The 25,316-nt window shown below is 56.5% G+C and overlaps 1 protein-coding gene across 1 annotated transcript in view; it reads left to right on the top strand.

The window, feature by feature from the left end:
* SULT4A1 (sulfotransferase family 4A member 1) overlaps positions 1 to 22,453 on the top strand; it is a 38,774-nt gene extending 16,321 nt beyond the window's left edge. The window contains exons 2-7 of the mRNA XM_001172043.6: positions 5,007 to 5,137; positions 6,918 to 6,998; positions 7,950 to 8,076; positions 13,021 to 13,115; positions 17,754 to 17,892; positions 20,845 to 22,453. Of these exons, the coding sequence (XP_001172043.1) occupies positions 5,007 to 5,137; positions 6,918 to 6,998; positions 7,950 to 8,076; positions 13,021 to 13,115; positions 17,754 to 17,892; positions 20,845 to 20,957 (686 nt within the window). The 3' untranslated portion in view covers positions 20,958 to 22,453. The remainder of the gene's footprint in view (positions 1 to 5,006; positions 5,138 to 6,917; positions 6,999 to 7,949; positions 8,077 to 13,020; positions 13,116 to 17,753; positions 17,893 to 20,844) is intronic.
* The last annotated feature ends 2,863 nt before the right edge of the window (positions 22,454 to 25,316 follow it).

Raw genomic sequence — 25,316 nt, 5'->3', positions numbered from 1 at the left:
TGGCCGATATTGATGTAAGAAGACTTTAACGTGCAGAGAAGGTCTGTCTGGGTCGTTGGCCTGCGGGGCTGCAGGGGTGGGGAATGTGAAAAATAGGTGATGAAAATGTCACTGGGAGAGGCCCATTTCAGGGACACTGCCCACAGTCTGATTTCTAAGGACAAAGACCCCCTCACTGCCAGCTGTCCTGAGCTGCTGGGTGGATGGTCCTCACCAGGAGGAACAGGCAAGGCAGCCACACCCTGGTTCTATAACCCTTGGCACATTTTGGCCTTAGCCTCGTCTGCCGTGAGGATGGTGGTACTTCCTACTCAGGTTGGTGGGAGGGTCCATGGGCTGAGAAGTTCTTTGTGTGTATTGAAAAGAGCTTGTTTTCCATCACCAAGCCAGACCACTTCCTTCCTTCAGTGCCTTTGCTCCAAAGCTCCCTCCTCCAGGAAGTCTTCCGTGATCAACACATCCCCTTCTGATTACTCAGTGTCTATGCAGCAGCCAGCGTTTGTCGGTCCACTCAGGAAATATGAATTGAGCATGGCCACATGCTGGCTCTCCTGGTGCAGCAAAGAACAAGACAAAACAGCCTCTGTCCTTAAGGTGGAGAGAGGAGAGAGCATGTGAAAGAATTTGCAGGCTTTTTCTGGGCAGGTAGATAGCACATTGGAATCGCCTGACAGGGCGAGGGACGGGAGTTAGTCCCACAGCTGGTGAAGGAGACTGTGCTGACTGAGCGGCATCTGAGCAGGCGCAGGGAGGAGTCAGGGAGTGAGGAGGCTCCAGGCAGGGACACCAATGTCGGCAGCCTGGGGAAGGGCCGGTTGGGCTCAGAGGCTGGAGGGAGCTCAGGGGAGAGCCAGGTGGTGAGGGAGTGGAACATGGTGAAGGCCTTGCGTTGACTCTGTGGGAGGCAGAGCTGCCTGACGGCGGCAGTGGACAGTGGTGGAGTCTGACTTCCATGTTAAAGCCACAGTTTTGGCCGCTGGGTTGAAAACAGGTAGAATAGTGGTCCCCAACCTTTTTGGCACCAGGGAGTGGTTTTGCGGAAGACAGTTTTTCCATGGACCCAGGTGGTGGGTGATGGGGATGGTTTCAGGATGAAACTGCTCCACCTCAGATCATCGGGGTTTAGTTAGATTCTCATGAGGACCACATAGCCCAGATCCCTCACAGGTGCAGTTCACAATAGAGTTTGTGCTCCTATGAGAATCTCGTGTTCCCGCTGATCTGACAGGAGGCAGAGCTCAGGCTGGAATGCTTTCCCACCCAGCGCTCGCCTCCTCCTGTGCGTCCCGGTTCGGAACAGGCCACAGACCCGTGGCCTGGGGGTTGGGGACCCCTGGACTAGAAGGCAGAGTGAGCTGGGTGGCAGCAGAGAGCCAGGGAGGAGCCCTCGTAGGAAGCAGTTCAGGTGTGAGGACGCAGTGTCACAGGGGGAGGGTCAGCTCTGGACACACCCGACGGCAGGGTCGGTGGGGCTCACTGAGGCAAGGACAGAGGAGAGGAGCCGGGTGAGCCACAGTGAGGCCACCATCCGGCCTGAGCCTCTGTCGGCTGGAGGGGCTGCTTGCTGAGACGGGCTGCGGGTGCTGCGGAGGAGACAGCCTTGGATGCTGCCCCCAGAGCTGGCCGGGTCCCACTGAGGCGCTGGGCAGCGGGTGAGGTACTGGAGTTGGTGGGCATGTGCCCCGGAGGCTGATGTGTGGAGGGGTGGACCTGGGTTTGGCCTGGGGGCAGGGGACCAGGGCTGCACTCCGGGCTGTCACCACGTTCAGGGCGGGGAGATGAGGAGCCAGTGGCAGAAACTGGAGCCGCCGATATGAAGGGACCACAGTGGGTTAAGCTGTGCCCGTTTCTTCTGGGAGGTCAGACAAGGTGATGACTGAGGATCACTGGGGACCTGGAGCTGTTTTTGGGCCTGGGAACAGAGGCTGGAGAAGGCGCAGAGGGCCGCCTTTCTCCCTGGGAGTTACCTTTGGTCCCGGCACACTTCTGGTTGGGTGTCCTGCCTGGCCCTAGGGTCCTCGAATGGGACTCTGCACTCAAGGCACCAGTGCATGTGGTCAGCCCCGTGTGTGGTCCAGGCGGGGCCCCGCTTCCTCCTGCCTGCACCAGGTGTGGAGCCGGTCACAGTGCCTGCTCCCCTGGGCCGTAGCAGGGAGGAGAGGGCCTGTCCCATGCATCCCAGGGTGTGCACTGCAGGTGATCCCGGCCATCAGAAAAGGCCGACTTGAAGGGGCAGGGGCTCTGAGACAGCTGTGCCTAGGCTGAGGCTGGGAGGAGCATACAGGCAGAGCGGAGAGTGCTGTGGTTGGCCCCGCCCAGGAGGGTGCAGCCTGGACCCCGCACCAGGTGTGCAGAGCTCAGAGGGCCTCAGTAAATGGTTGAATGCCTGGGCCTCAGTGTGTGAACATTGGGAAGCTACGGAAGGGTTTTGGGCTGGAGGCCGTTGGACCTGAGTGCGAAATGTGCTGTTTGTCCTAGAGGGACGGTTCCCAGACCCAGGCAGGAGGCCTGGCTCAGCCGTGTGGCTGATTTGTGAGGAGGGAGAATTGGTCCGTAGGTCTGTAGCCCTGTGGGCAGCTGTGGTCCTGTGAGTGAGTGCCAGGGTGTCCTCAGCACACACGAGCTCCCCCGCAGGCCTCTCCCTGCCTTTAATGGCACAGCACGCTGGGCTTGCCCAGGCTCTTCCCGTTGGCCGCATCTCCCCACAGTCTTAGGAGAGGAGGTTATGCTGACCAGGCCACTGGCGGGCGGAGGTCATTTGTCTCTTTTTAATTGAATTATATCTTACATGTGCATATCAGTTGGAGAAAAGCCCTCAAACCGCTTTTCCTCTGCTCTCACACAAGAGTCAACACAGAGGACTCCTGTGGCGGACAGGCTGGGGATTTCTCCCTGCCAGCAAGCAGGCACTCAGTCCTGCAGCAGCACCAGCTGGATGTCCCCCAGTCCAGTTCAATTCCAGCACTGCCCACCTGGAGACAGCACGAGATCCCACGGGGCGAGGGCTCAGTCCCACAAGACTGCCCCCAGTTCTGATGCCAACCACAAGCCCCAGGTTGTTTTGCCTGTGTGTCTCCCCCACTGGCTATAAATTGGGGTTCGCACACCCTCCCTGCCCACGTTTGACTAATTTGCCAGAGCGGCTCACAGAACTCAGGGCAACACTGACATTTCCTGGTTTATTATAAAGGATGTTACAAAGGCTTCTGATGAATACCAGAGGAAGAGACACCTGTGGAGGATGGAGGAGGGTACGGAGCTTCCATGCCCTCTCTGGGCAAGCCACCCTCTAGGAACCCCCATGTGTTCAGCTCTTTGGAAGCTCCTCAAAGCCTGTCCTCTTGGGCCTTTTATGGAGCCCTCATTGGCTAGGCATGGTGGAAGCATGTAGAAATGGGACTGGACAAAAGGGCTGTGAGCCCAACACTGTCAGTCGGGTGGGGAGCCCAGGAAGGCCTGCCTGTGCGACATTCCTTCCTCCCCTTCTGAACTGGGGGTCTCATGACCCACACAGTCAGAAAAGGCAGGTCAGAGAATTTTTCTTTTTGTTTTTTGAGATAGATTCTCACTCTGTTGCCCAGGCTGGAGTGCAGTGGTGCAGTCACAGCTCACTGCAGCCTCTACCTCCTGGGTTCAAGCGATCCTCCCACCTAAGCCTCCTGAGTAGCTGGCACTACAGATGTATGCCACTATGCCCAGCTAATGTTTTTATTTTTTATTTTTTGTAGGGACAATGTCTTGCTATATTGCGCAGGCTGGTCTCGAACTTCTGGCCTCAAGCAGTCCTCCCGGTTTGGCCTCCCATAGTGCTGGGATTATAGGCATGAGTAACTGTGCCCAGCCCAGAGAATTTCTTCATAGCCAGCTCCAAGACAGAAAGGCGGGGGAAGATTCAAGTATATTTTCAGTTTGTATGGCCTGCCTTGGGGAGAAAAAGGAACAGGTGAAAGGGGTGGGGGCAGGAGAAGGTCAGAGAGAGAGAGAGAGAGAGAGAGATGCTGTTTACTGAGACCTGCTTCTAAGGCCTGGAGTGGTCCAATATTATGACAAAAGACTATAATAAGGGCTGGGGGGATAATGAGCCAGGAGCCATAGATGGAAACCAGCACATATCATAATGTAGCATGCTTCCATGTAATTCCCACCAGACCCAGTTAATAGCTCTAGACCCCGGAATCGCCTTTGTGTCTTCTCTGAATCAGTAACCAACCCAAAATATAAACACTGTTCTCACTTCTGTCACTATAGTTGAGTTTTGCCCATCCTTGAACCTCATGCCAATGGGACATACAGGATTGTACCCTGGAGCGCCTTGGGGTGGGAGGACTCCGTCACATCCTGTGTGTGGGGTTTGGCCATGCTGTGTCTGCAGTTCCGTCACATCCTATCTGTGGGGCTTGGCCGTGCTATGTCTGCAGTTCATTCTTTTTTGTTGCTGTGTAGTACCCCATGGTGACTGTCACAACTTACTCATTCTATTGCTGATGGGTATTTGTGTTTCCAAGTGACTTTATGAATGATGTGGCCAAGACTATTCTAGAACCTGCACTGGCTTCCCTTGGGTGTCTCCCCAGGATAGTTCCTGGATCATGGGCTATGTGTATATAGCTTCAGTAGATACTGGGCAGACGTCATTTCCTCATCTTGGCTAGCGGGTCATTCCCCCGACCCATCATTCCTGCGTAAACTGCCAAGTTCAGCCTCAAGTTGGGCTGAGTCACCCACCCGTTACAGCCCCTGAGCCGCTTCCATAACAGGGGCTGGGTTCTGTTCTGTTCTGTTCTCCTAACAGCCCTGTGAAGCATCCTGGCCCCTCTGAGAATCAGAGCCGACTGGCCCATGACCCAGCACGGGGGATTCAGGCTGAGACCTTGCGGGGCGCGCTCCTCTTCCCAGACTCAGTCGCCCTGGGCAGCCCCTTCTTGGGCAGCAGGTGTTGACCCGAGCACAGGGCCGGGCGCGTGGGCTTCCTCTGAGCACCCCGCGCTGGGGCTTCTCCCCTCCAGGCACCAGCTTGCTGCAGGAGGTGGTCTACTTGGTGAGCCAGGGCGCTGACCCCGATGAGATCGGCTTGATGAACATCGACGAGCAGCTCCCGGTCCTGGAGTACCCACAGCCGGGCCTGGACATCATCAAGGTACCCAGGGCCAGCAGCACCTGTCCCAGCACCTCTTTAGGGTATTTCTACCATTACACCCTGATGATTGACAGTTGCTCCTGGGGGCTCTGTGGATTAGGGGAGAGCAGATAGCCCCATATAGCCAGGGGAGAAGCTGGCAGGCCTGAGCTGGCAGTGACCTGGAACCTGATGAGGGCGTGGGTGACAGACACATCAGCGTCAGGGAGTCTGTGAGGTGGAAAGGAAGTCAATGCCTGGGGGGCACAGGGCTGAGGGGCCATTTGTGGGGAGCAGGCCCTGGGCCTCCCCCTCGCTTTCCCCTGGGGGCCCTCCTCTGAGGGAGCTGGGTAGGATGTGTTTGCATCAAATATTTGGTATCAAGAATGAATAAATGTTACCCCAGAGCCCTGCTCCCCGCACCCCTCAGACACACCCACAGGCACCCCAACCCCGTCCGCTGCACCTCTTTAGTTCCAGCCTCACACCTGAATGGGCCAGAACTGCAGCCTCCACCACGCCTGTCCTCCTCCCTCTGGAGCAGCATTCCAAAACCCAGCTCTGAGAGTGCCATCCCACCCCGTGTCATGCTCTGAGAGTGCCATCCCTCCCCATGGCACAAGACCCCTGTGGCCCTCCAGGGCCCCTGTCTGCACCCCAGCCTCTTGGGCCTGAACAGCCATTTTGCTCTCCTTGTCCGTGCGGAACCATCTGGGAGTCGTTCCGTACTGCCGTGCCGAGGGCCACCGCGTTCAAGGCACTGCTCTTGGCATTGGGGGCAGCAGTGACTGACAGCATCAGGCCCGGCCTTTCAGCCCAGGAAGCCATAGTAGCTAGCCAGCGATCAGCGCTGGGAGGGGAGCAGATCAGGAGGGGACCAGCAGTCTCCTGTGGGGATGTCTGAGGCAGGTCCTGAAAGAGGAGAGGAGCAGAGGGACCCGTGAGCAAAGACCCCACGGCACGAGGGGCCTGGCCTTCCAGAGCAGTAGGCAAGCCTGGGGCTTGCAGGCAACGGTTCCGGGCTCTTTGGCTTCATGAGGGCTGGGCCCATTCCTAGGGCAGCTGGGAAGACGGGCTCTGAGCAGAGAGCACGGTGCTGGCTGCTTTACAGGAACACCCTGGCTGCTGGTGGGAAGGCCTGAGGGGCAGGTGGAAGCAGCGAGCGCATCAGGCCAGGTTGCTGTGTGGTCCAGCGCCAGCCTGGCAGCACCCACTGGGGCTGGTGCCTCCTGCTGCCTCTGCTGCCCTCCGACGCCACTCCAAGCCGGGGCAGTAGCTCCCAGGCCCCCTGAGCAGATCCTGTGGCTGTGGCTATGATAGATGGACTCCCCAGGCCAAAGTCAGGGACCCTTGTCTCTACCACCAGGGTCCAGCTGGGGTGTGCTCATGTCTCAAATCTTTGTCTCCGGTGACAAGGGAGGCTTTCCTGGCTGGGTCCGAGACTCTCTCCGGGAGAGGAGACCAGGGAATGACAGACTTGCCTCCTCTTGCTCTGACCCTTCCCCACTCCTGGCCTCACCTTTCCCTCTGACCCCTACCGTTCTCCCCTGGCCCCCACCCCTTCCCTCGTCCTCTGGTCCCCCTGCTCCTGGCCTTACCCCTCCCTCTGGCCTCACCCCTCCCTCTTACCTGACGCTCTCCTGACCCCTCCGCTACCCTAGACCCGCCGTTCCCTCTGATAACTCCACTTCCCCTGAACCCCACCCCTTCCTTCCTCCTCTGGACCCCTTCCCCTTGGCCCCACTCCTCCCCTTGGTCTCATCCTTTCCTCTGACCTGCCTCTCCCTCTGACTCCACGCAGGAACTGACCTCTCCCCGCCTCATCAAGAGCCACCTGCCCTACCGCTTTCTGCCCTCTGACCTCCACAATGGAGACTCCAAGGTAAGCTGGCACCTCCTCTGCCTCCCGAGATGAGTCCCCACCAAGAGGAGCCCAAGGTCCCTGTGCAATACACATGCAGGTCCCTGGCACTTACCTGGCCTTGGGGGTTGTCTTCCCAAGGAGCCCACACGTGAAGATCCCTTCTGAGGTGGTCTTGGGTCATGCGTCTCTAGCATTTTACCCAAGTTTTTAACGACAGGTTGGTTTTTACCTCACAGTCGAACATGGCTGTGGCCAGCCTAATCCAAAGCAGGCCAGCAGGCGTGTACCTGCTTTGGGCCGAATTCTCTTTGTTTTTCAATTGCATCAAATGCCAAGGCCTGTGGGGTTTTTTTGTTTGTTTGTTTGTTTGTTTTTGAGACGGAGTCTTAGTCTGTCGCCCAGGCTGGAGTGCAGTGGCATGGCTCACTGCAACCTCTGCCTCCCTGGTTCAAGCGATTCTCCTGCCTCAGCCTCCTGAGTAGCTGGGACTACAGGCGTGTGCCACCACACCCGGCTAATTTTTCTATTTTTGGTAGAGACAGGGTTTCACCATGTTGGTCAGGCTGGTCTTGAACTACTGACCTCAGGTGATCTCCCCACCTCGGCCTCCCAAAGTGCTGGGATTACAGATGCGAGCCACCGCACCCGGCCAGAGGCCTGTGTTCTTACCACCAGGATCAGGGTTGTAAGTTTTTTGTCTTCTGCAGATTTTAAAGTAGTTCTAGAGGACAGAAATAAAATGCTCAAGTAATTTTCCTGGCCAGCACTACTGCATGGACAGGGCACCTTTCTGCTGAAACAGCGAAGCAGCAGCACCCAGCAGCCGTGCACATGGGCCCCAGCTGGACGCTGGAAGCAGGTGTTGCTTTGTGAGGTCCACCAGCAGGTTCAGGGGGGCTGGCCTGTGTCGGGGCAGCCCTGCCTGGGAGGGAAGGAGACACGGACTCATCCTGCTCCTGTCACCCACAGGTCATCTATATGGCTCGCAACCCCAAGGATCTGGTGGTGTCTTATTATCAGTTCCACCGCTCTCTGCGGACCATGAGCTACCGAGGCACCTTTCAAGAATTCTGCCGGAGGTTTATGAATGATAAGCGTGAGTGTTGCAGCCTGGCGGCATGTTAGAACCGGAGCCGTCTGTTGTCGTGGACGGCCTGGCAGGTGCTGGGTGCTTCCCCGACACGGTCTCCAGTTCTGACAGTGACCATGTAGGTCAGGCCCGCGGTCACTTTACAGATGAAGACACTGAGGCCGAGGGTCGTGAACGTGGCCGAGATCCTAGAGCTGGTGTGTGTCAGAGCAGGTCCATCTGAACCCAGAGCCCTTCTCTTCTACCACACTGTCGGGGTGTCTGAGAAGTTCCCCAGTTAAAACATCCATCCTTCCTACCTGGGTTTCAAACAGGGAGAGAATGAAAACAGTAAAAATGGAGGCCCAGGTATCACTACCGTTAGTGACAGGGCCTGGAGTGGAGACTGGAGCTAAGTGTGACAGGCATGGGCCTTTGGCTGAACCTCAGGCACAGGCAAGCCACTGGGGCAGGGCACACTTGTGCCTGCTGGGAGGACAGCCGGGCTGAACCTCAGGCACAGGCAAGCCACTGGGGCAGGGCACACTTGTGCCCGCAGGGAGGAGGACAGCCGGGCCGAGAGTGCCACGTGCTGTTCTCTGGTTTCCATTCCAGCCCCTGCGGAGGAGCGAGGCTGGGTTCCACCCTGCCCTGCTCTCAAGGAAGGCGGGACCAGGCCTCTTGTCTCGGTCGCACTTGCTCCCAGTCCTTACTCTCTTGCCCCGCTGGGCCACCTGTCCCTTGGGAGTGGTGGCAGGAGCTCCTCAGTGCAGTTCTGTTCCTGCCTTCCTGAGGGGGCTCCCCATGGCCAGCCATGGCTTTGGGAGGTCCTGGGACAGAAAGTGGGCAGTGTAGGGTGTGCAGGCAGAGGAGCTTTGAAATGTGTCATAATAGCTGCACTTTAATTAAATCTACACTGAGACTCTTTCCTACCCAAGGCTGAAAATACACTTTCTGTTTTATTTCCCAACGGAAGTGACGCTGAGCCGCATTGTTCAGTGTGGCTTATCGGGGGTTCTGCAGGGGGCTTATGTGACAAGATGAGGATGACTCATGTAGAGAGATCCTGGAACGTAATGCCCCCGAGTTTAAGTGGAACTTAGAGCAGTGGACCTAGAGCTGCCGCCAGGCCTGGTTGAAGGGGACCTCTTGGCGGGGCGGTGCAGGGCGCCACAGGCTGACTCTGTTGCTTGCGGTTTGAAAACCCACGAGGGCCTCAAAGCCCTGGGATGATTCTGTTTCCTGCCCTTGAGCCTCTGCTTCCACTGTGCCTGCTGAGAAGTGGCCCTGCCTGCAAGGGGTAGGAGGCCCCAGACCGCACCCTGAAGCCCCCTGAGCCTGCTCCGGGCCTCTGTCCAGCCTCTCTTCCCATGGCCTCTTGGCCCTGGCACCTGCTCTTGTGGTCCACCAGGCATTTGGAGCAACCCACTCATGGACTTCTGAAGCTGTTTCCTAGGGTCCAGCATGGACTCTGCTCTCTGCAGAGCATGGGGACAATACCCACATTCAGACCAGCACGTGGAAGAGGCTACAAACATCTTGCTCAGGCCAGAGCAGTTAACAGTTCTCTCAATATAGGCCTCTCCATGTCACCACAGTCACAGACCCATCCTCCACTGAGTGCAAGGTCCCACACACATGCCTTGGTCCCAGCAAACCCTGTAGACAGGCCCACTGAGCACCCCTGTGCTCCATCCTTCATTGTCACTCAGTGAGCACGCACATACTGAGGACCGCTGGACCCCCCTCCCTGATGTCCTGAAGATGGTGGAAACTAATATGCACGGGAACCCTGAAAGCACACCATGTCCAGACAGGCCAGGATCAGAGGCCACAGCACAGGGCAACAGCAGGAGGGACCTGCATAAACAACCACGCATGAGGCTGGTGACCAGCTCTGCGAGGCTGGAGGGCAAAGGGCCCTGGAGGCAGGTGACACCTGCAGTGTGAGGATGCCCCGTGACAGGCTTCCTGTGACACCTGCAGTGTGCGGACGCTGTGTAGACAGGCTCCCTGTGGCACCTGCAGTGTGAGGATGCTGTGTAGACTGGGTCCCTGTGGCACCTGCAGTGTGAGGACGCTGTGTAGACAGGCTCCCTGTGGCGCCTGCAGTTGGAGGACGCTGTGTAGACAGGCTCCCTGTGGCACCTGCAGTGTCAGGACGCTGTGTAGACTGGGTCCCTGTGGCACCTGCAGTGTGAGGACGCTGTGTAGACTGGGTCCCTGTGGCACCTGCAGTGTGAGGACGCTGTGTAGACAGGGTCCCTGTGGCACCTGCAGTGTGAGGATGCTGTGTAGACTGGGTCCCTGTGGAGCCTTCAGTTTGATGTGTAGACAGGCTCCCTGTGGCACCTGCAGTGTGAGGACGCTGTGTAGACAGGGTCCCTGTGGCACCCGCAGTGTGAGGACGCTGTGTAGACAGGCTCCCTGTGGCACCCGCAGTGTGAGGACGCTGTGTAGACAGGCTCCCTGTGGCACCCGCAGTGTGAGGACGCTGTGTAGACAGGCTCCCTGTGGCACCCGCAGTGTGAGGACGCTGTGTAGACAGGCTCCCTGTGGCACCCGCAGTGTGAGGACGCTGTGTAGACAGGGTCCCTGTGGCACCCGCAGTGTGAGGACGCTGTGTAGACAGGGTCCCTGTGGCACCCGCAGTGTGAGGACGCTGTGTAGACAGGGTCCCTGTGGCACCCGCAGTGTGAGGACGCTGTGTAGACAGGGTCCCTGTGGCACCCGCAGTGTGAGGACGCTGTGTAGACAGGGTCCCTGTGGCACCCGCAGTGTGAGGACGCTGTGTAGACAGGGTCCCTGTGGCACCCGCAGTGTGAGGACGCTGTGTAGACAGGGTCCCTGTGGCACCCGCAGTGTGAGGACGCTGTGTAGACAGGGTCCCTGTGGCACCCGCAGTGTGAGGACGCTGTGTAGACAGGGTCCCTGTGGCACCCGCAGTGTGAGGACGCTGTGTAGACAGGGTCCCTGTGGCACCCGCAGTTGGAGGACACTGTGTAGACAGGGTCCCTGTGGCACCCGCAGTGTGAGGACGCTGTGTAGACAGGGTCCCTGTGGCACCCGCAGTTGGAGGACGCTGTGTAGACAGGCTCCCTGTGGCACCCGCAGTGTGAGGACGCTGTGTAGACAGGGTCCCTGTGGCGCCTGCAGTTGGAGGACGCTGTGTAGACAGGGTCCCTGTGGCACCTGCAGTGTGAGGACGCTGTGTAGACAGGGTCCCTGTGGCGCCTGCAGTTGGAGGACGCTGTGTAGACAGGGTCCCTGTGGCGCCTGCAGTTGGAGGACACTGTGTAGACAGGGTCCCTGTGGCACCTGCAGTTGGAGGACGCTGTGTAGACAGGGTCCCTGTGGCACCTGCAGTGTGAGGATGCTGTGTAGACGGTCCCTGTGGCACCTGTAGTGTGGCATGCAGCCTCTGTGACCATGTCTTCTCTGGGGTGGACAGTGAGGTTTTGTTATTTTTCCTTAATATTCCAGATGGATGATTCCCTTCCCTTTCACAGAGCAGCGTGGAGCCCAGGGAAAAGCGTGGAGGGGCCCGGCGTCCTCGCCTCCTCTCAGGCATTCCGGTGGGAAGGCTCTCTACCCAGCAACCTACAGCTCATTCCCGTCCCCCCTCCTGCTCTGGGGACTCCGTGCACTTGCTCCTCACATCAGCGCAGGACCACACGTGCAGTCCTTCATGCCTTGCTGCTTTCAGAGTCCTCACACTATTTCCCCCTGCAACTCCATGTCACCGGGATGTCTGTTTTTGACATCTTGCTACATTCTTCCTTGGAATGAAGTGGGGTTTTTCTTTACCTTCCGTGTTCACAGGGCCATTTGACTCTTCCTTCTGCCCCAGGGACTCATCTGCTTGGACTTAGCTCCCCATGATGGGCTGCAGTCAGGCCACTTGGGCTTCCCTGTCTGGGCCCCCATGATTATTGACCTGTTGGTGACTTGGGCAAGTCTCTTCCCTTCTCTGGGACTCAGCTTTATTCTGCAGAAATTGGAGGTTTTGGTGGGGTGTGGGTGCAGCTCCTCCGTGGGAATCCTGCCGGGCGACAGGGCCCAGCAGAGGAGTCTCTACAGCCAGCGCTCCTCATCCAGCTGGGCTGCTTCCTGCTGCTTAGCACAGTCACCCCCCACTGCCCAGTGATCCTTAACTGACGCCTTGCTCTCTGTCATATGGAGGTCCCCGTGGAAGAAACCGTCACAGTGGTGGGCACAGCATGTGGCAGGCAGGGGAGGATCCATAGCTTTTATAAAGAACACTGCAAAGCAGGCTGGAGACTCCATGAGTTGGTCCCTGCCTGTGTGCCCCACCCCACACCAAGGGCTCTGAGGCAGCGCAGGCCACGCAGGAAGCACAGGGCCAAGGTCTGGGTGCAGAAAGCTCAGGGCTGCGGTGTGGGTGCAGGAAGCCCAGGGCCACGGTGTGGGTGCAGGAGTGCTGGCCTCTTGGAGGTCAGGACAGGACTCCCTGCTCGTCTTCAGCTTTCAGGTCCCATGGAGAGTTCCTCGATTTACTGAGGCTACTGCCTGTCGCCCTCTTGCCCAGCAGGGCCCCGTGTTCTGGATCTGTCCTACAGCTTCCTATACCCCACCCTGTCCCCACTAGCAACCCTAGCGGCCCCTGTCCCAGTTCTTCTGGGCTTTGTTCCAGGGCTTCCTGGTGACCACTTGTTAAGCGGATAAAGTAACGGGCACTGTTGCAGTCCACTGCCAGGTACCACAGGGACCACCTTCTCAGAGGCTGTCACCCCCATGGTCAGGCCTTCAAGGCGTGCTGAAGGCGGGAGGGCTGGGATGGCTCAAGACGTGAGTGCCTCGGGGGCCTTTGCCAGACTTGTCCGCAGGGATCACGATGTCCTCATCACGGCTGCTGGGTGGCAGGAGGGCAGCCCTGTGGGGTGGGGATGGCCCCATGTGTGCGCTTCTCCTGCCCAGCCATGTGGCTCACCCTGTCCCCTGTCTCCGCAGTGGGCTACGGCTCCTGGTTTGAGCACGTGCAGGAGTTCTGGGAGCACCGCATGGACTCGAACATGCTTTTTCTCAAGTATGAAGACATGCATCGGGTGAGTGCTGCTGGAGCAGCTGTCCTCGGGGTGCCCTGGCCCTCAGCCTGGCAGCTCCTGACGCAGGAGCCCTTTACAGTGGGCGTGTGGGAGGAGGAGGAGGGGTCTGAGGAGGGACAGAGGAGGGGGCGGGACAGTCTGTGGGCTGGAAGGGGGGTTGGGGGTGTGGGGAGCAGCCTGTCAAAGCCTGAGGTGTGGCGGGGCAGCCATGCCGTGCGAGGCTGAGGGACCCAGGAAGGCGGGTGTGGGGAGGGGACTGGGGCTTGGCTTATCAGGGGGCCTTTGGAGTGCTTTACAGTGGTGGTTGATGGGACGTTGAGGAGAGGCCAGTGTCTGCAGTGAGACACGAGGCAGCTGGTAGCTTGGGGAGCCTGGGTCACCACAGAAGAGACTGAGCATTTTCTAGGTGTTGGGAGAAAGCAGGAGCTGGGGGAGGGGTTGAAAAGAACTAATGGGACAAGGTCTTAGTCCAGGCAGAGGCAGGGCTTGGGGCTGGAGCCTGGGCAGAGGGGCTTCTGGTGGCAGGGGCAGGACAGGCAGGAGACACCTGTGGCCTGGCCCATGGGAAAGAGGAGAGAGGATGGGGTGCAGATGTGGACTGTGAGGTTGCTCCTGCGGGGCCAGAGGCCTGAGTGCCAGCTGGAAACCATGTCGATGTAGGGGACAGACAAGGCCAGCCTGTGGGGCTGCTAGTGTCAGTGGCTGACAGACAAGCAGGTTTAGGTTGAGTAGCAGTGGGTGGGAGCTGGGACGGGGAGGAGGTCTGCTGGGAGACAGACAGGAGAGCTGGGTGCTGGGGAGGGGGAGCCAGTGCTGGAGCTGGAGGTCAGAAAGCCCCGGGCTAGGAAGGCCAGCCTTGTACTTTCCCCACACCTGCAGGAAGACGCCAGACCTGGCTGTGAACAGAGCCACACGAGGTCCCCTATGGCGCTGGGGTGGCGGCTGTGCCTTGTGGCCCTGGGGTGGTGGGGTGTGTGTTGTGGCCCTGGGGCGGGTGGTGTGTGTTGTGGCCCTGGGGCGGGTGGTGTGTGTTGTGGCCCTGGGGTGGGTGGTGTGTGTGCTGTGATCCTGGGGTGGGGGTGTGTGCGTTGTAGCCCTGGGGTGGGGGTGTGTGCGTTGTAGCCCTGGGGTGGGGGTGTGTGCGTTGTGACCCTGGGGTGGGGGTGTGTGCACTGTGATCCTGGGGTGGGGGTGTGTGCGTTGTGACCCTGGGGCGGGGGTGTGTGCGTTGTAGCCCTGGGGTGGGGGTGTGTGCACTGTGATCCTGGGGTGCGGGGGTGTGCCTTGCATTTCCTGCAGTTGTTCTTGGGTTGCTTTGTGCTCACACACTGGGGCCTGTGGTCAGCACGGGCCAGGTCGGCCTTCGAGGAGCGTGGCCTTTCGGGGCTTGCTCGGTGTGCAGGAAGGACCCCGTCTGCAGGTCTGCTGCCGGCTGGCGCATGCTGTCGGTTCCCCACGTGGGTCCTCACCATGGCTCTGTGTTATGGTGAGGAAAGAGCAAGGTCATGTGGCTGTCTAAGGTCACACGCGCCATGGAGCCGACTGCTGGGTGAGCCTGTCTGACTCTACATGGGCCTCCACCTGTCTGCCTCTTGTCCACACAACTTGACACAGAGCCACATTTAGGGTCCCTGCTCACGCCCAGAGGACGGTGTAGTAGAGATGAAGGTGTAGCCCAAGCAGGTTGGAACCCTGGTCCTGCCGCTGACCTCTGTGAAGCCGTCGGCCGTGGTTTCCTGTGGTGCTGGGGAACAACGTGGGCTCTGGACGCTGGCTGCTCAGGCCAAAGTCCTGACCACCCCAAGCCTCTGTAAAGTGGGGAGGTGACAGCACCCCTGTCACTGTGTGGCTGGGAGGACTGTGTGAGCATCACCTACGTGCAGGCCTGGCACGGGCCCGCCTGGTGTGTACCTTTTTGTGGTGGTGTCATGCACAGTGAGGTGTACTTGGCACACACGTGGGGCTTGACAGCCTTTTACCTGTCACATCTGGGCAGCCACCTTCCAGATCCAGAACATTCCAGCTTCTTGCAGTTGATACCCCTGCTTCCCAGAGGCCACCGCGGTTTCAGCTCCCTCACCGGAGCTTGGCGTTGCCTCTTCGGAACCTGTCAGGTGTGGAACTCTCATGGGTTTTGCTGTCTGGCTTCTGCGCAGACGGCGAGGCTCCTCCACCTGCGTGGCGCGGAGCTCTGTTCTTTCCTGTGCTGTGGTCGGTGCTCCATTGCAGCACGAATGTGCCACCGCTTCATCCATCCAGTGTTGCCAGGCGTGGAGGCCGTTTTCACTTTGGGGTGGTCATGAATAAAGCCTCCGTGGACGTTCTGGAGTCTTGGTGGACGTCAGCAATTGTGCTTATCGGGCCCATACCCAGGAGTGGAATTTCTGGGGCCCTGGGTGTGCATTTGTCAGCTGGTCACTATTTTGCCACCAATGACATAGCATTGAACATGCACTGCCCAGGGCCACTGAGGCCCCAACATGAGAAGGTGAATAGGGAAAGCGCCCAGCTGGCCAGCTGCCCACACATCTGGGGGGCAGCTGCCGGGTCAGCAGTTTCTTCCTGGAGCTTCAGTTTCCTCAGCAACGATGGACTGAAGTTTTAAGGTCCAAACACACACTTTACTCCAAGCCCTTAAAGGGAAGTTCATCCTTCTCTGCCTTCCAGGCTCCCCAGTGAAAGTGGTCAGACCCGTTGCTTTCAGTCCGTCAGGGTCAAGGCCACCAGCCCTGCCTGGAACTTTAAGAGCTGCCGGGGTCAGTGCTGGGACTTCATTTTCTATCAAAGCCAGTCTGAGTGACTCAATGGCATCCCTGGGACAGTCAGCGTTTCGCCTTCTAATTGGCATGGGTTTATTCTTTTTTTAGGAACCTCAGTAATGGCTTGTTTTAATGGAGGTCAAGTCACATTTTTAGGAATTAATATTGTTTACATCTTACTCCAGAAAACTAGCCCCGAGTGAGCATGGTTGTCTCCAGGACTGTGGTGTGGGTCCATGTGTTCTCACCCTGGGGTTGAGAGGGAATGCTTCCTGCCAGAGCGCTCACTGCCTGGGCTCCACTGCACCGCAATTACAGTGGCCCTTTCCCACGAGCCGGGCACTGTGCCAGGCACCCCGGGTATATCCCCACTTCATCCTCAGTCATCTTGCAGGGTGTTCTCACCAGTCACGGGGTGCCCTGACTGCAACCGTGTGGCCAGCTAGTACCTGCCCATGTGGAGGCACGACCCCAACATGCTGGCTCTGTGCCATGGTGTGCGGCCTCTTGCTGCGGCCCTGTCGCTAGTTCCAGATGGGGAATGTGTGGCTCAGAGAGGTGAAGTGGGCCATTCCTGCCAGCTGACCTGGGCGTTCTGCCTGATTCCTGCTGGGTTTCATAACCAGCAAGTGTCCTGTGACATGTTGCTGGACGTAGCCTGGCAGAAACGCCCCTTCCTCTGAGATGGACGTCACGCCACAGTGAGCTGCCCCACGAGGATTCTGCTGAACGCTCCAGCAGGCTGACTTTAAGCCAGCCGTGTCCTTCTTGCGGCATCTCTTCTGAGAGCCAGGTTTCTTCACTCTTTCTCCATTGCTACCCTTTTTCTTTGAAATGGAGTTCTTGGTGGCAGGGCAAGGGAAAGGGAGCTCTGTATTCCATGGCTCATTCTCTAATAACTGTTCCTCTGACTCTTGAGTCAAGCCCTGCGCCCGGGATGCACCACACCCCTGCCTGTGGAAGGCAGTGCGAGGCCAGAATCAGACCTGCAACCGCTGCTGCAGGAGTCAGCGCACTGTGGGGACCCAGGGAGGAGCTGGCGCCCACACCAGCTGACGCCCACACCAGCGGTCAGAGAACATTTTCTTTTAAGGTTTCCGAAGTGCTGCATTAAAGAAATTAAATCATCTTTTCACTGTAGGACTTTTTAGAGGCTTTAATGTGGGAATTTGCTTTACAAACCTTCCAGAGAGGAAACAGCCTCCAGCATCTTCCTAATGGGACCAAGGCACCTCTAGGTGACAGCTCAGGGCTGTGATTGAGAAGACGAGGAGCCTCATCTCCTGGGGAGAAAGTGGCAGGGGTGGGGGGCTGGGGAATGGCCCCCTCAAGACGGTTAGCCACATCAGTGACATTCCGCTGTCAGGCGTGGTAAAATAATGGGGCAGGGTATGGCAGGCATGACGGAATCTTGCCTCTGATGAAGCGGGCTCCCTGCCCAGTGCAGGGCCATCTGGAGACCAGAGGGGCCTCCCTGCGCTCCCAAGGGCCAGCCCAGACGCCAGCTGACAGGCAGCAGGAAGGGAAAGAGGAGCCCATTAGGTCTTGCTCCTCACAAGAACCATGTTCTGAAATATGTTTTTTACTTCTTGCTCCTGTTAAAACTTAACCACAGCCTCTATTAAGACCTCATGTCTGCAACCCAATTCCCTGGAGGACCAGGGTTTGAATTCAAGATCTCCACTTGAGAGCTGAGCACACTTGGGCGATTTCTTAACCTCTTAGTGTTATTTCTGGACAAGGCTGATGTCAGCCTTGTGAGCATTAAGTAAGGAAGGCCGTGTGTAAAAAGTCCTCAGCGTGTGCCCAGCCTGGAGTCGTGTCCAGTAAAAGGCCCCGCCTCTGATGGGCTGCTCTGCTCTCTGCACTTGTCTTCCAGGACCTGGTGACGATGGTGGAGCAGCTGGCCAGATTCCTGGGGGTGTCCTGTGACAAGGCCCAGCTGGAAGCCCTGACGGAGCACTGCCACCAGCTGGTGGACCAGTGCTGCAACGCTGAGGCCCTGCCCGTGGGCCGGGGTACGTGCCCCACCCTGCCTCCCGCCCAGGCACTCCCCACCCCAGCCAGGCTGCTTTCTCTGCCTGCTTAGGGAGCCGAGTCCGGTCCCTGTTGCCCTCTCTGCTCCTTTTACAGCAGTCTGTAGCTGGCCCATGGCCTGTGCTCTGTCAGCTGGTGCCCGTGGATGGCACAGTGCTCATGGAGTGACGGAGTACCCTGCCCGCTGGTGTTTGCATTGCCTCCAAGCAAACAGTGTTTTGACTTGAAAAAGTGCATTTCAGGCTTTGTGGGCGGGATGTTTCTGAGCAGGGGGTCTACTCAGATGGCCCTGAAATCAAACGCCCCACAGAGCAGATCCAGGGACTGGGTTTGGTGCTATGACATGTCAAAGCGCAAAGCATGCTGATGGGTTTCTCAGTCTCTAACTGACTTGTGGGAGAGTTAAATGAAGTGGGCAGGAAGTTAGGAGAAACCGTTTTTCTTCCTTCACTGAGTGGACGCTGACTGAGCATCTTCTGGGTGCAGGCAGCACAGGTGAGGCCTAGCCCCACTTCGGGGTGGTGAACTTAAGCAGACAGTACCAAGCTAAGCCGCTGCACAGAGGGAGGCCAGTTCCTGCTCTTGGCGGCAAGTGACAGTGGGCATGAGGCAGCTGGAGATGGGGACAGTGTTCCTGACAGGAATCCTCCCCAGATCCACCTGGGTTGCTCCCCCTGTCCTTAAGGGTGTGTGGCATTTGGCTTTGATGATGGAGAGCCCAGGCTCTAAAACCCCTGAATCCCAGGGTGCTGGCCTTGGCCATAGGAGGCCCCCTGTTGGTAAGTATGAACCTTATGGACACTTGGTGTGTTGGGCACTTCCTGGGTTGAGAATGTTTGCAGGGAGGGCCCGGAAATGTGGATGGGTCTCTTCAGCAGCAGCCCCCATAAGATGGAGTGGGAGATGCCTGGGGCGGATGAGAGGCGCGCTGGGCTCCAGCTCAGCTCTGCTGCCCTCTGGGAACGCAACGTAGGTCAGGCCTTCAGCTTCTGCGGCTTTTTGTTCTTCTCTGAAAAGGGGCTGATCACGGCTAAGGGCGGTTTGAAGGTCAAGTGCAAAGTGCCGTCTCTTATAAAGGCAGAGCAGTGGACTCCTCAGGAGGAAGTGAACTGAACCACAGTCCCTCTCGACTTCTTTCCTGGCTGCATTTTCATAAATATTTGTTATTTAACATTTATTTGCTCTTTTTTAGTTTTGCTTTTGCTGTGTTTTGTTATCCTTGGATGTGACCTTCTCCAAAATACCCCTTTTGGTTCGTGTGTGTGTGTGTGTGTGTGTGTGTGTGTGTGTTGCGAAGCAGCGTCAAGAACATACTGTGTGCCCATATGCTCCTTCCCTTGGGTTTGCTTTATCATGGTTTACCTTGGTTTTGCTTTATTTCAGTTCTTTGATTTGTTTTCTTTTAGCACATTGCGTCTTTGCTCGGAAGATCTTCTTGAGTTGGTGAGAATGCAGGGCCGAGTAGCCAGCTGCATTGCTTAGATTTGATTCATGTCACAGCATAAATTGTCTTGATTCCAAATCCTAAACCAGGTGGGTGACTCCTCTGACGAGCTCTCAGCTGTCTCAGCTGAGAAAAATAATCATGGAAAAACAGTTTGGTTGCTCTAGCAGCTTCTAATTTTGCCCCTTAGGTATCATTAAAGGGTTACAAGAATAATTTTTCTTGTTTTTCTCTCCAACACTGATAATTTTTTGTTACCAAAGAGAAAGTCCGTGTTACGTTGGGTATTTTAGCTCAGCATTTGCAGGGTTGCAGTTTGAAAAACCTGAGGTCCTGCCTGGACAAGGACCACTGTTAATAACAGAGCTAGTGAAGGACATTTGCTGGAGACAGAGCTCTGATCTCAGAGAGCTGACAATGGAAAGAATTCTAAACGAGCAGTTCTTCAAAAGCAGGGAGCCAGTACTCGGGTGATGTGCTCACAGCTCCCATAACTGGGAAGTTTGGAATCCCCGCCCCAGACATCTTCACAGTCACCGTTGCTATTGGACTAGACCAACCTAAGATTTTATATTAACAAAGACAATGGGAGCAACAACTTCTCTTGTCATGTTGAGCTGTCTTTCGTTTTTCCAAAGCCTTCATAAACCAGCGTAGACCGGTGCCTGCAGTTTAGCCCACAGCTCAGCCCTCCCTTGTGGCTGCCAGGAAGAGGTCTGGGTTTCTGAGTAAGCCTGGGCTAGAGCAGCTGGGGGCTGTGCCCAGACTCATTTTATTGTTGACTCAGGGAATTCTCACTGCAGTGCATGTTTTGCATCTAGTCTGTAAAGCTAGCTAATGCTGCGACTATTTGATTCACTTTAAATTCCTCCCCAGGGTTTGCCAGGGCAGGCTTCTTGAAATCTGCATCTTTGGCCCAGTCAGGAGGGCTTCCTACTTAGTGTAAAATTTTCTGCACTTTGGATGATTTTTTTTTCCTTTTCAAATTCTCCCGAAGCCAATGACGCCTTGGTGGCACTGTTGAGCTGCGAGTGGATAATGGCGTGGGAAGGGCCAGGGCTGCCTGCGATGCCCAGAGCAGTGCACTCCCGCGGCAGATCATACTCGCTCCTGGGATGTTTATTAAACACTTGCCACGTGCCAGGTGCCGTTCTAGGTGCTGGGGACCCAGCACTGAACGGGAGTAGAGTCTCCCTGGTGGGCCCCAGCAGGGGGTGCGGGATGGCACCAGCAGGTGGTTGTGGCTCACTGTGCCACAGCCTCAGAGGGAAGCTGGTTCAGGTCATGTTCTGCCGCATCCAGTAGTTTCACAAATGTTAGGGGACCACCTGGTCTGTAGCTCAGATGGCCCTTCCTGCCCCCATAGGCCAAGTTCAAAGGGATCCAGGAATAGATCTGGAATGTTCCAGATCCATTTCCAAGGCTTCCTTTAGTTCAGTAGCTGGCCCGACAGCAAGTGGCCCCAGCAGTTCTCTTGTTTGCATTTCAGGAAGAGTTGGGCTGTGGAAGGACATCTTCACCGTCTCCATGAACGAGAAGTTTGACTTGGTGTATAAACAGAAGATGGGAAAGTGTGACCTCACGTTTGACTTTTATTTATAATAACAGAAACAACAACCTGCATGCTCACAATACCCAGACAGTCTACTAGCCAAAAGTCCTGTATGCATTCATTTATTCCTTGCTGGACAAACTCTGGAAGCAGCATGTGAAACAGCGGGGGAAGGGAAGAGCGGCGTGAGCGGAGGGAGTGTGATGATTCCCAACCGAAAGCAGCTGTCTCGCCTTTAGAACGTGCAGCCTCTCCATGTCTGATTACAAACAGTCTCCACATTGCAGTTCCAATGGCCTGGACCGTAAGGATAAAGCCTGTAATATATGCAACTAGAATGTCTGCCTTTTCAACCCCGTATTATTTATTGTATTTTATAGAGCTTTTCACTGGAAATCTACATAAATGTCAGTAAACCAAATAAAAGTTCATTTCCAAGGGGAATCAGGAGCGAGCCACACCCGAATGGTAGAAAGATCTCAGGGTTAACTCTTTATTTTTGTAGTTCTATTATCTAAGGCACAGCCATTCTGTTCTCACTTGGTTCTGAGATAGTCGTGAGAACAGAGGATGAGTTGGGTCTGTTGGGGGGAATCTGGACACTTGTTTATTCTGACGGAGTTCACTTCTTCAGAACCTTCCTGAAATGAGCAGAAATTGTTCACTAGGTCTTCAGAATGGACGTCTCTCTGCCAGAGACTTCCAGCGGGCGGCTCCAAAGGCCCAATACAGAGGAGCCCGCGGAGCATATGCTGAGGGAAGTCTGCCTGGTGAGGCTGGCAGGTGGGAGTGTAACGCAGTCAGGAGCATTTGCATGCAGTGGGTGGAGAGTCGGCCACCAAAGGACCGAGTTGCGCTCGGAATTTGAGCTGAATTCCACAGCCTTACTTTGTTTCCTGAAGTGATAGCCTACTAATGCTGGCAAGCAGATGCTTAATAGTAAATTTCTAAAATCCCCGGGTCTTTATCATTCAGTTTGTTCTGTGCACCTGAGGCGCTCAGCCGTGGGAGGACCATTTTGCAAGTGTAGCCCTGTTTCACTCGGATCAGGTTGGCACGGCCGCCTGCGTGTCTGTCCACCTCATCCCTCCATGTATCTGAGGGAGTAAAGGTGAGGTCTTTATTGCTTCACTGCCTAATTTTCTCACCCACATTCGCTGAAGCGATGGAGAGTCGGGGGCCAGTAGCCAGCCAACCCCGTGGGGACCGGGGTTGTCTGTCATTTATGTGGCTGGGAAGCACCCAAAGTGGTGGTCAGGAGGGTCGCTGCTGTGGAAGGGGTCTCCGTTCTTGGTGCTGTATTTGAAACGGGTGTAGAGAGAAGCTTGTGTTTTTGTTTGTAAAGGGGAGAAGCGTGGCCAGGCAGGTGGCACGTGGCATCGCATGGTGGGCTCGGCAGCACCTTGCCTGTGTTTCTGTGAGGGAGGCTGCTTTCTGTGAAATTTCATTTATATTTTTCTATTTTTAGTACTGTATGGATGTTACTGAGCACTACACATGATCCTTCTGTGCTTGCTTGCATCTTTAATAAAGACACGTTCCCGGCGTTGTGTCGAGCGTTTCTGCTTGTGGGGGTAGAGGGGGTCCCTGCAGCGGTGCTGTCGGTGCTTGGGACAATACGAATGTGGGCCCTGTTGACACCCCATTCCCTGGGGTTGACAGCAGAGGGAAACAGGCCCGTGTTGGGCTTCGATGAAGCAGAATTCAGACTTTCCAGGGGTTCAGTTCTCCCCATTATTTCACTCAAATTCAGACTTTCCAGGGGGTCAGTTCCCCCACTATTTCCTCATTCACCTCTGATCACTGCTATAAATGGGGTGGAGGAGAAAGGGTAAAAGCATGGGAGATGCGGGTGCACCTGTGGGTCCAGGTGTCGGGACCTCCCAGTCTCTGCCTGGGAGCCCTGTGTTCAGCGTTGCGCACTGTGGTGCCCGAGGCCGGCCCCTCCAACTGTGCTTCCCCACTGGGAATTCCAAAGCCTGTCTTCCTGATTTCTTGTGGAAGGAGAGTCCAGGGCATTGCTCTCCTTGAGAAAGCTCGAGCCTTCTGGAAAATCATGTTTATTTTCAAATGAACTACCTCTAGGTCTCAGGTGAAATTCTAGAAATTATTTTGGCACCTGGAATTAACACAGACCCTGGGTTAATCAAGTATCCAGTCTGCTGTGCCCTAGAGGGCTTGCCTTCTAGTAATTTATTAACCACATCAGTCAAGCAGCCAGGATGCAGTCAGTGCGCCTGGAGCCCAGGCAGCGCCTGTTTACCCATGTCCACTCTTCCCTGCGTGGTGGGTGACTCACCTCACTTCATGGAGTCGGTCATTCGACTGCACCTGCTCCATGCCAGGCACTGTTCCCGGCACTGCGGATGCGGCAGGGGACAGAGAAAGCCCTGCCTCTGTGGAGTTTGCATTCCAGTGGGGTAGACAGGCGACAGAACCCAAGATCAGTTCAGGCCCAAGCGTGCTCTAAGGGGATAGGGAACATGCCCGTGGAAGAATGGGGGGGCCTCTGAGGAGATGGTGCTGAGCAGTGGGGGGCCTGGCTGCAGCTGGGTGGGCAATGCGCTGGCAGGCACTCGGTTTTGGAGGGGTGGCTGCGAGCCAGCTGGAGGGCCTCACAAGTCATGAGATTTCAGTTTTTGTACTAAGATAGGGAGCCATGGGAGGGCTTACTCAGAAGAACGCCACCTGCTTTGCATTTTTAGAAGCTCTCCTGGCTGCTTTGTGGGTAGACTGCAGGGGCAAGAGCGAGAGGACCTTTGTCCCAGCTGTGAGTCACTCCATCTGCAAAGTGAGGTGGGCACTGTCTGAGAGCATCTCCAAGGTTCCTTAGGGGTCTGCAGTTGCAGGCCTTCGTGTGCTGGCTTCTGAGCATGGTTCTGGCTGTGCTCACCTGGAGCTAAGGCAGGGAAAACAAGCCAAGGCAAAAGGTGCTGTGAGGACTGTGAGGGAGCCAGGGTCAGGAGGAGGGAGCCATCAGGTTGGCAGTTGCATGGGAGTGCGGGTGGGATTTGAGCTGTGTCCTGAGGTTGAGGGTCACCTGGACAGGCAGGGAATGGGAGAGAGTCCTGGGCAGCCCTCAGCCTAGTCCTTTGTTATTTTACACAACAATCCACAGAACATTCCTGAATGTCAGAGTCCTCTAAGCGTAAGCCAGTGGTTGCCTGGTATTTTGATTTCACAGACCAATTGAGATTCCAAAAAGTATTTTGGGGACCAACCAACATAGCATTGACACACACACACACACACACACACACACCAACCAACCAACATAGCATTGACACACACACACACACACACACACTTCTTGCCAAGCAAGACCCTGAACTGATCTCAAATGATAGCCTTCAGCTGCTGCCCCTGCCCAGGCTGGGCATGCCTTGCTGTCCTCCTGGCTCTGACACCAAGTCATTTGGAGTTCACTTGTTTTCCCTCGACCCCCTGCTCTTCATCTGAAAAGGGATCAGCACAGATTCCATGGTTCTCTGACCTGAAGCAGGTAAGTCAATTCCTCTGGTCCAGTGTCAGGATTTACACAGTGGTGATCGTCATTGTCCTGCTCACGTCAGAGGATGGTTCTAAGAACAGTGACGCTCCTTTGAGCACAAATAAAACGAGGCTGTGCTGGCCCCATCCTCCTGCCGGCCAGCCAGGCTCCCAGGGTGGCCAAGCTGCAGTTGCCAGCGGGTGGTGCACCAGGGGAGGTGCGTGAGCCCTGCTAGGTGGGCATCCACAATGTCCCCAGTACTGCGGAGAGACCCCCTCAGGTACAGGCGCCACCACGTGCAGGCCCTGTCCTGGGAGATCTCAGTGGAGATCGGTTTTTACCCACCTCTCTAGGCCATGGGGCAATGGTGTTTGTGGTGGAAGGAGGGAGCCTCAGGTGTCCAGCGGCTCTGCCTGGACAGCTCCGTTCTCCCGTAGAGTTTGGCTCCATTCCTGCCCATTGACATCCTCTTCCACTCTTTATTGTACAACGTGCATTTTAAGACAGGGAGGGCCCCTGGGTCAGGTGACCCAGCATGACCCAGCTGAGGAACAGCCTCTGTGACATCCCTGACAAGGGACATCTTGTCCCCGGTAAGCTCACCAGCTCCTGGGACAGCCCCTCCACTCTGAGCCACCCTCTGCAGCCGCCACCCCAGCCAGGGCCCTCGGAATCATCACTTCCCTCAACTGAGCCGCCCAGCCCTGCCTCCTCTGCTGGACAAGTGCATCCCCCACACTCCCCAGCGATCCCTGCTTTCCTCACCGCCCCACCTCAGTGTTGTGTGGCTGTTTCCTTTGGAGACAGGGACGTCCTGAGAGTGGGGACTGCACCGTCAGGGTTTTCCTACTGTTCCTGCTTGGCCCATGGAGGCTGCATCTTCCCAAACAAGACCCAGCCTGGGCTCCTGTCTCCTCAC

Source organism: Pan troglodytes, chromosome 23 (genome assembly GCF_028858775.2).
Source record: "Pan troglodytes isolate AG18354 chromosome 23, NHGRI_mPanTro3-v2.0_pri, whole genome shotgun sequence".
NCBI lineage: Eukaryota > Metazoa > Chordata > Mammalia > Primates > Hominidae > Pan > Pan troglodytes.
Note: the sequence above shows the minus strand (reverse complement) of the source record. Positions and strands in the feature narration are given on the sequence as shown.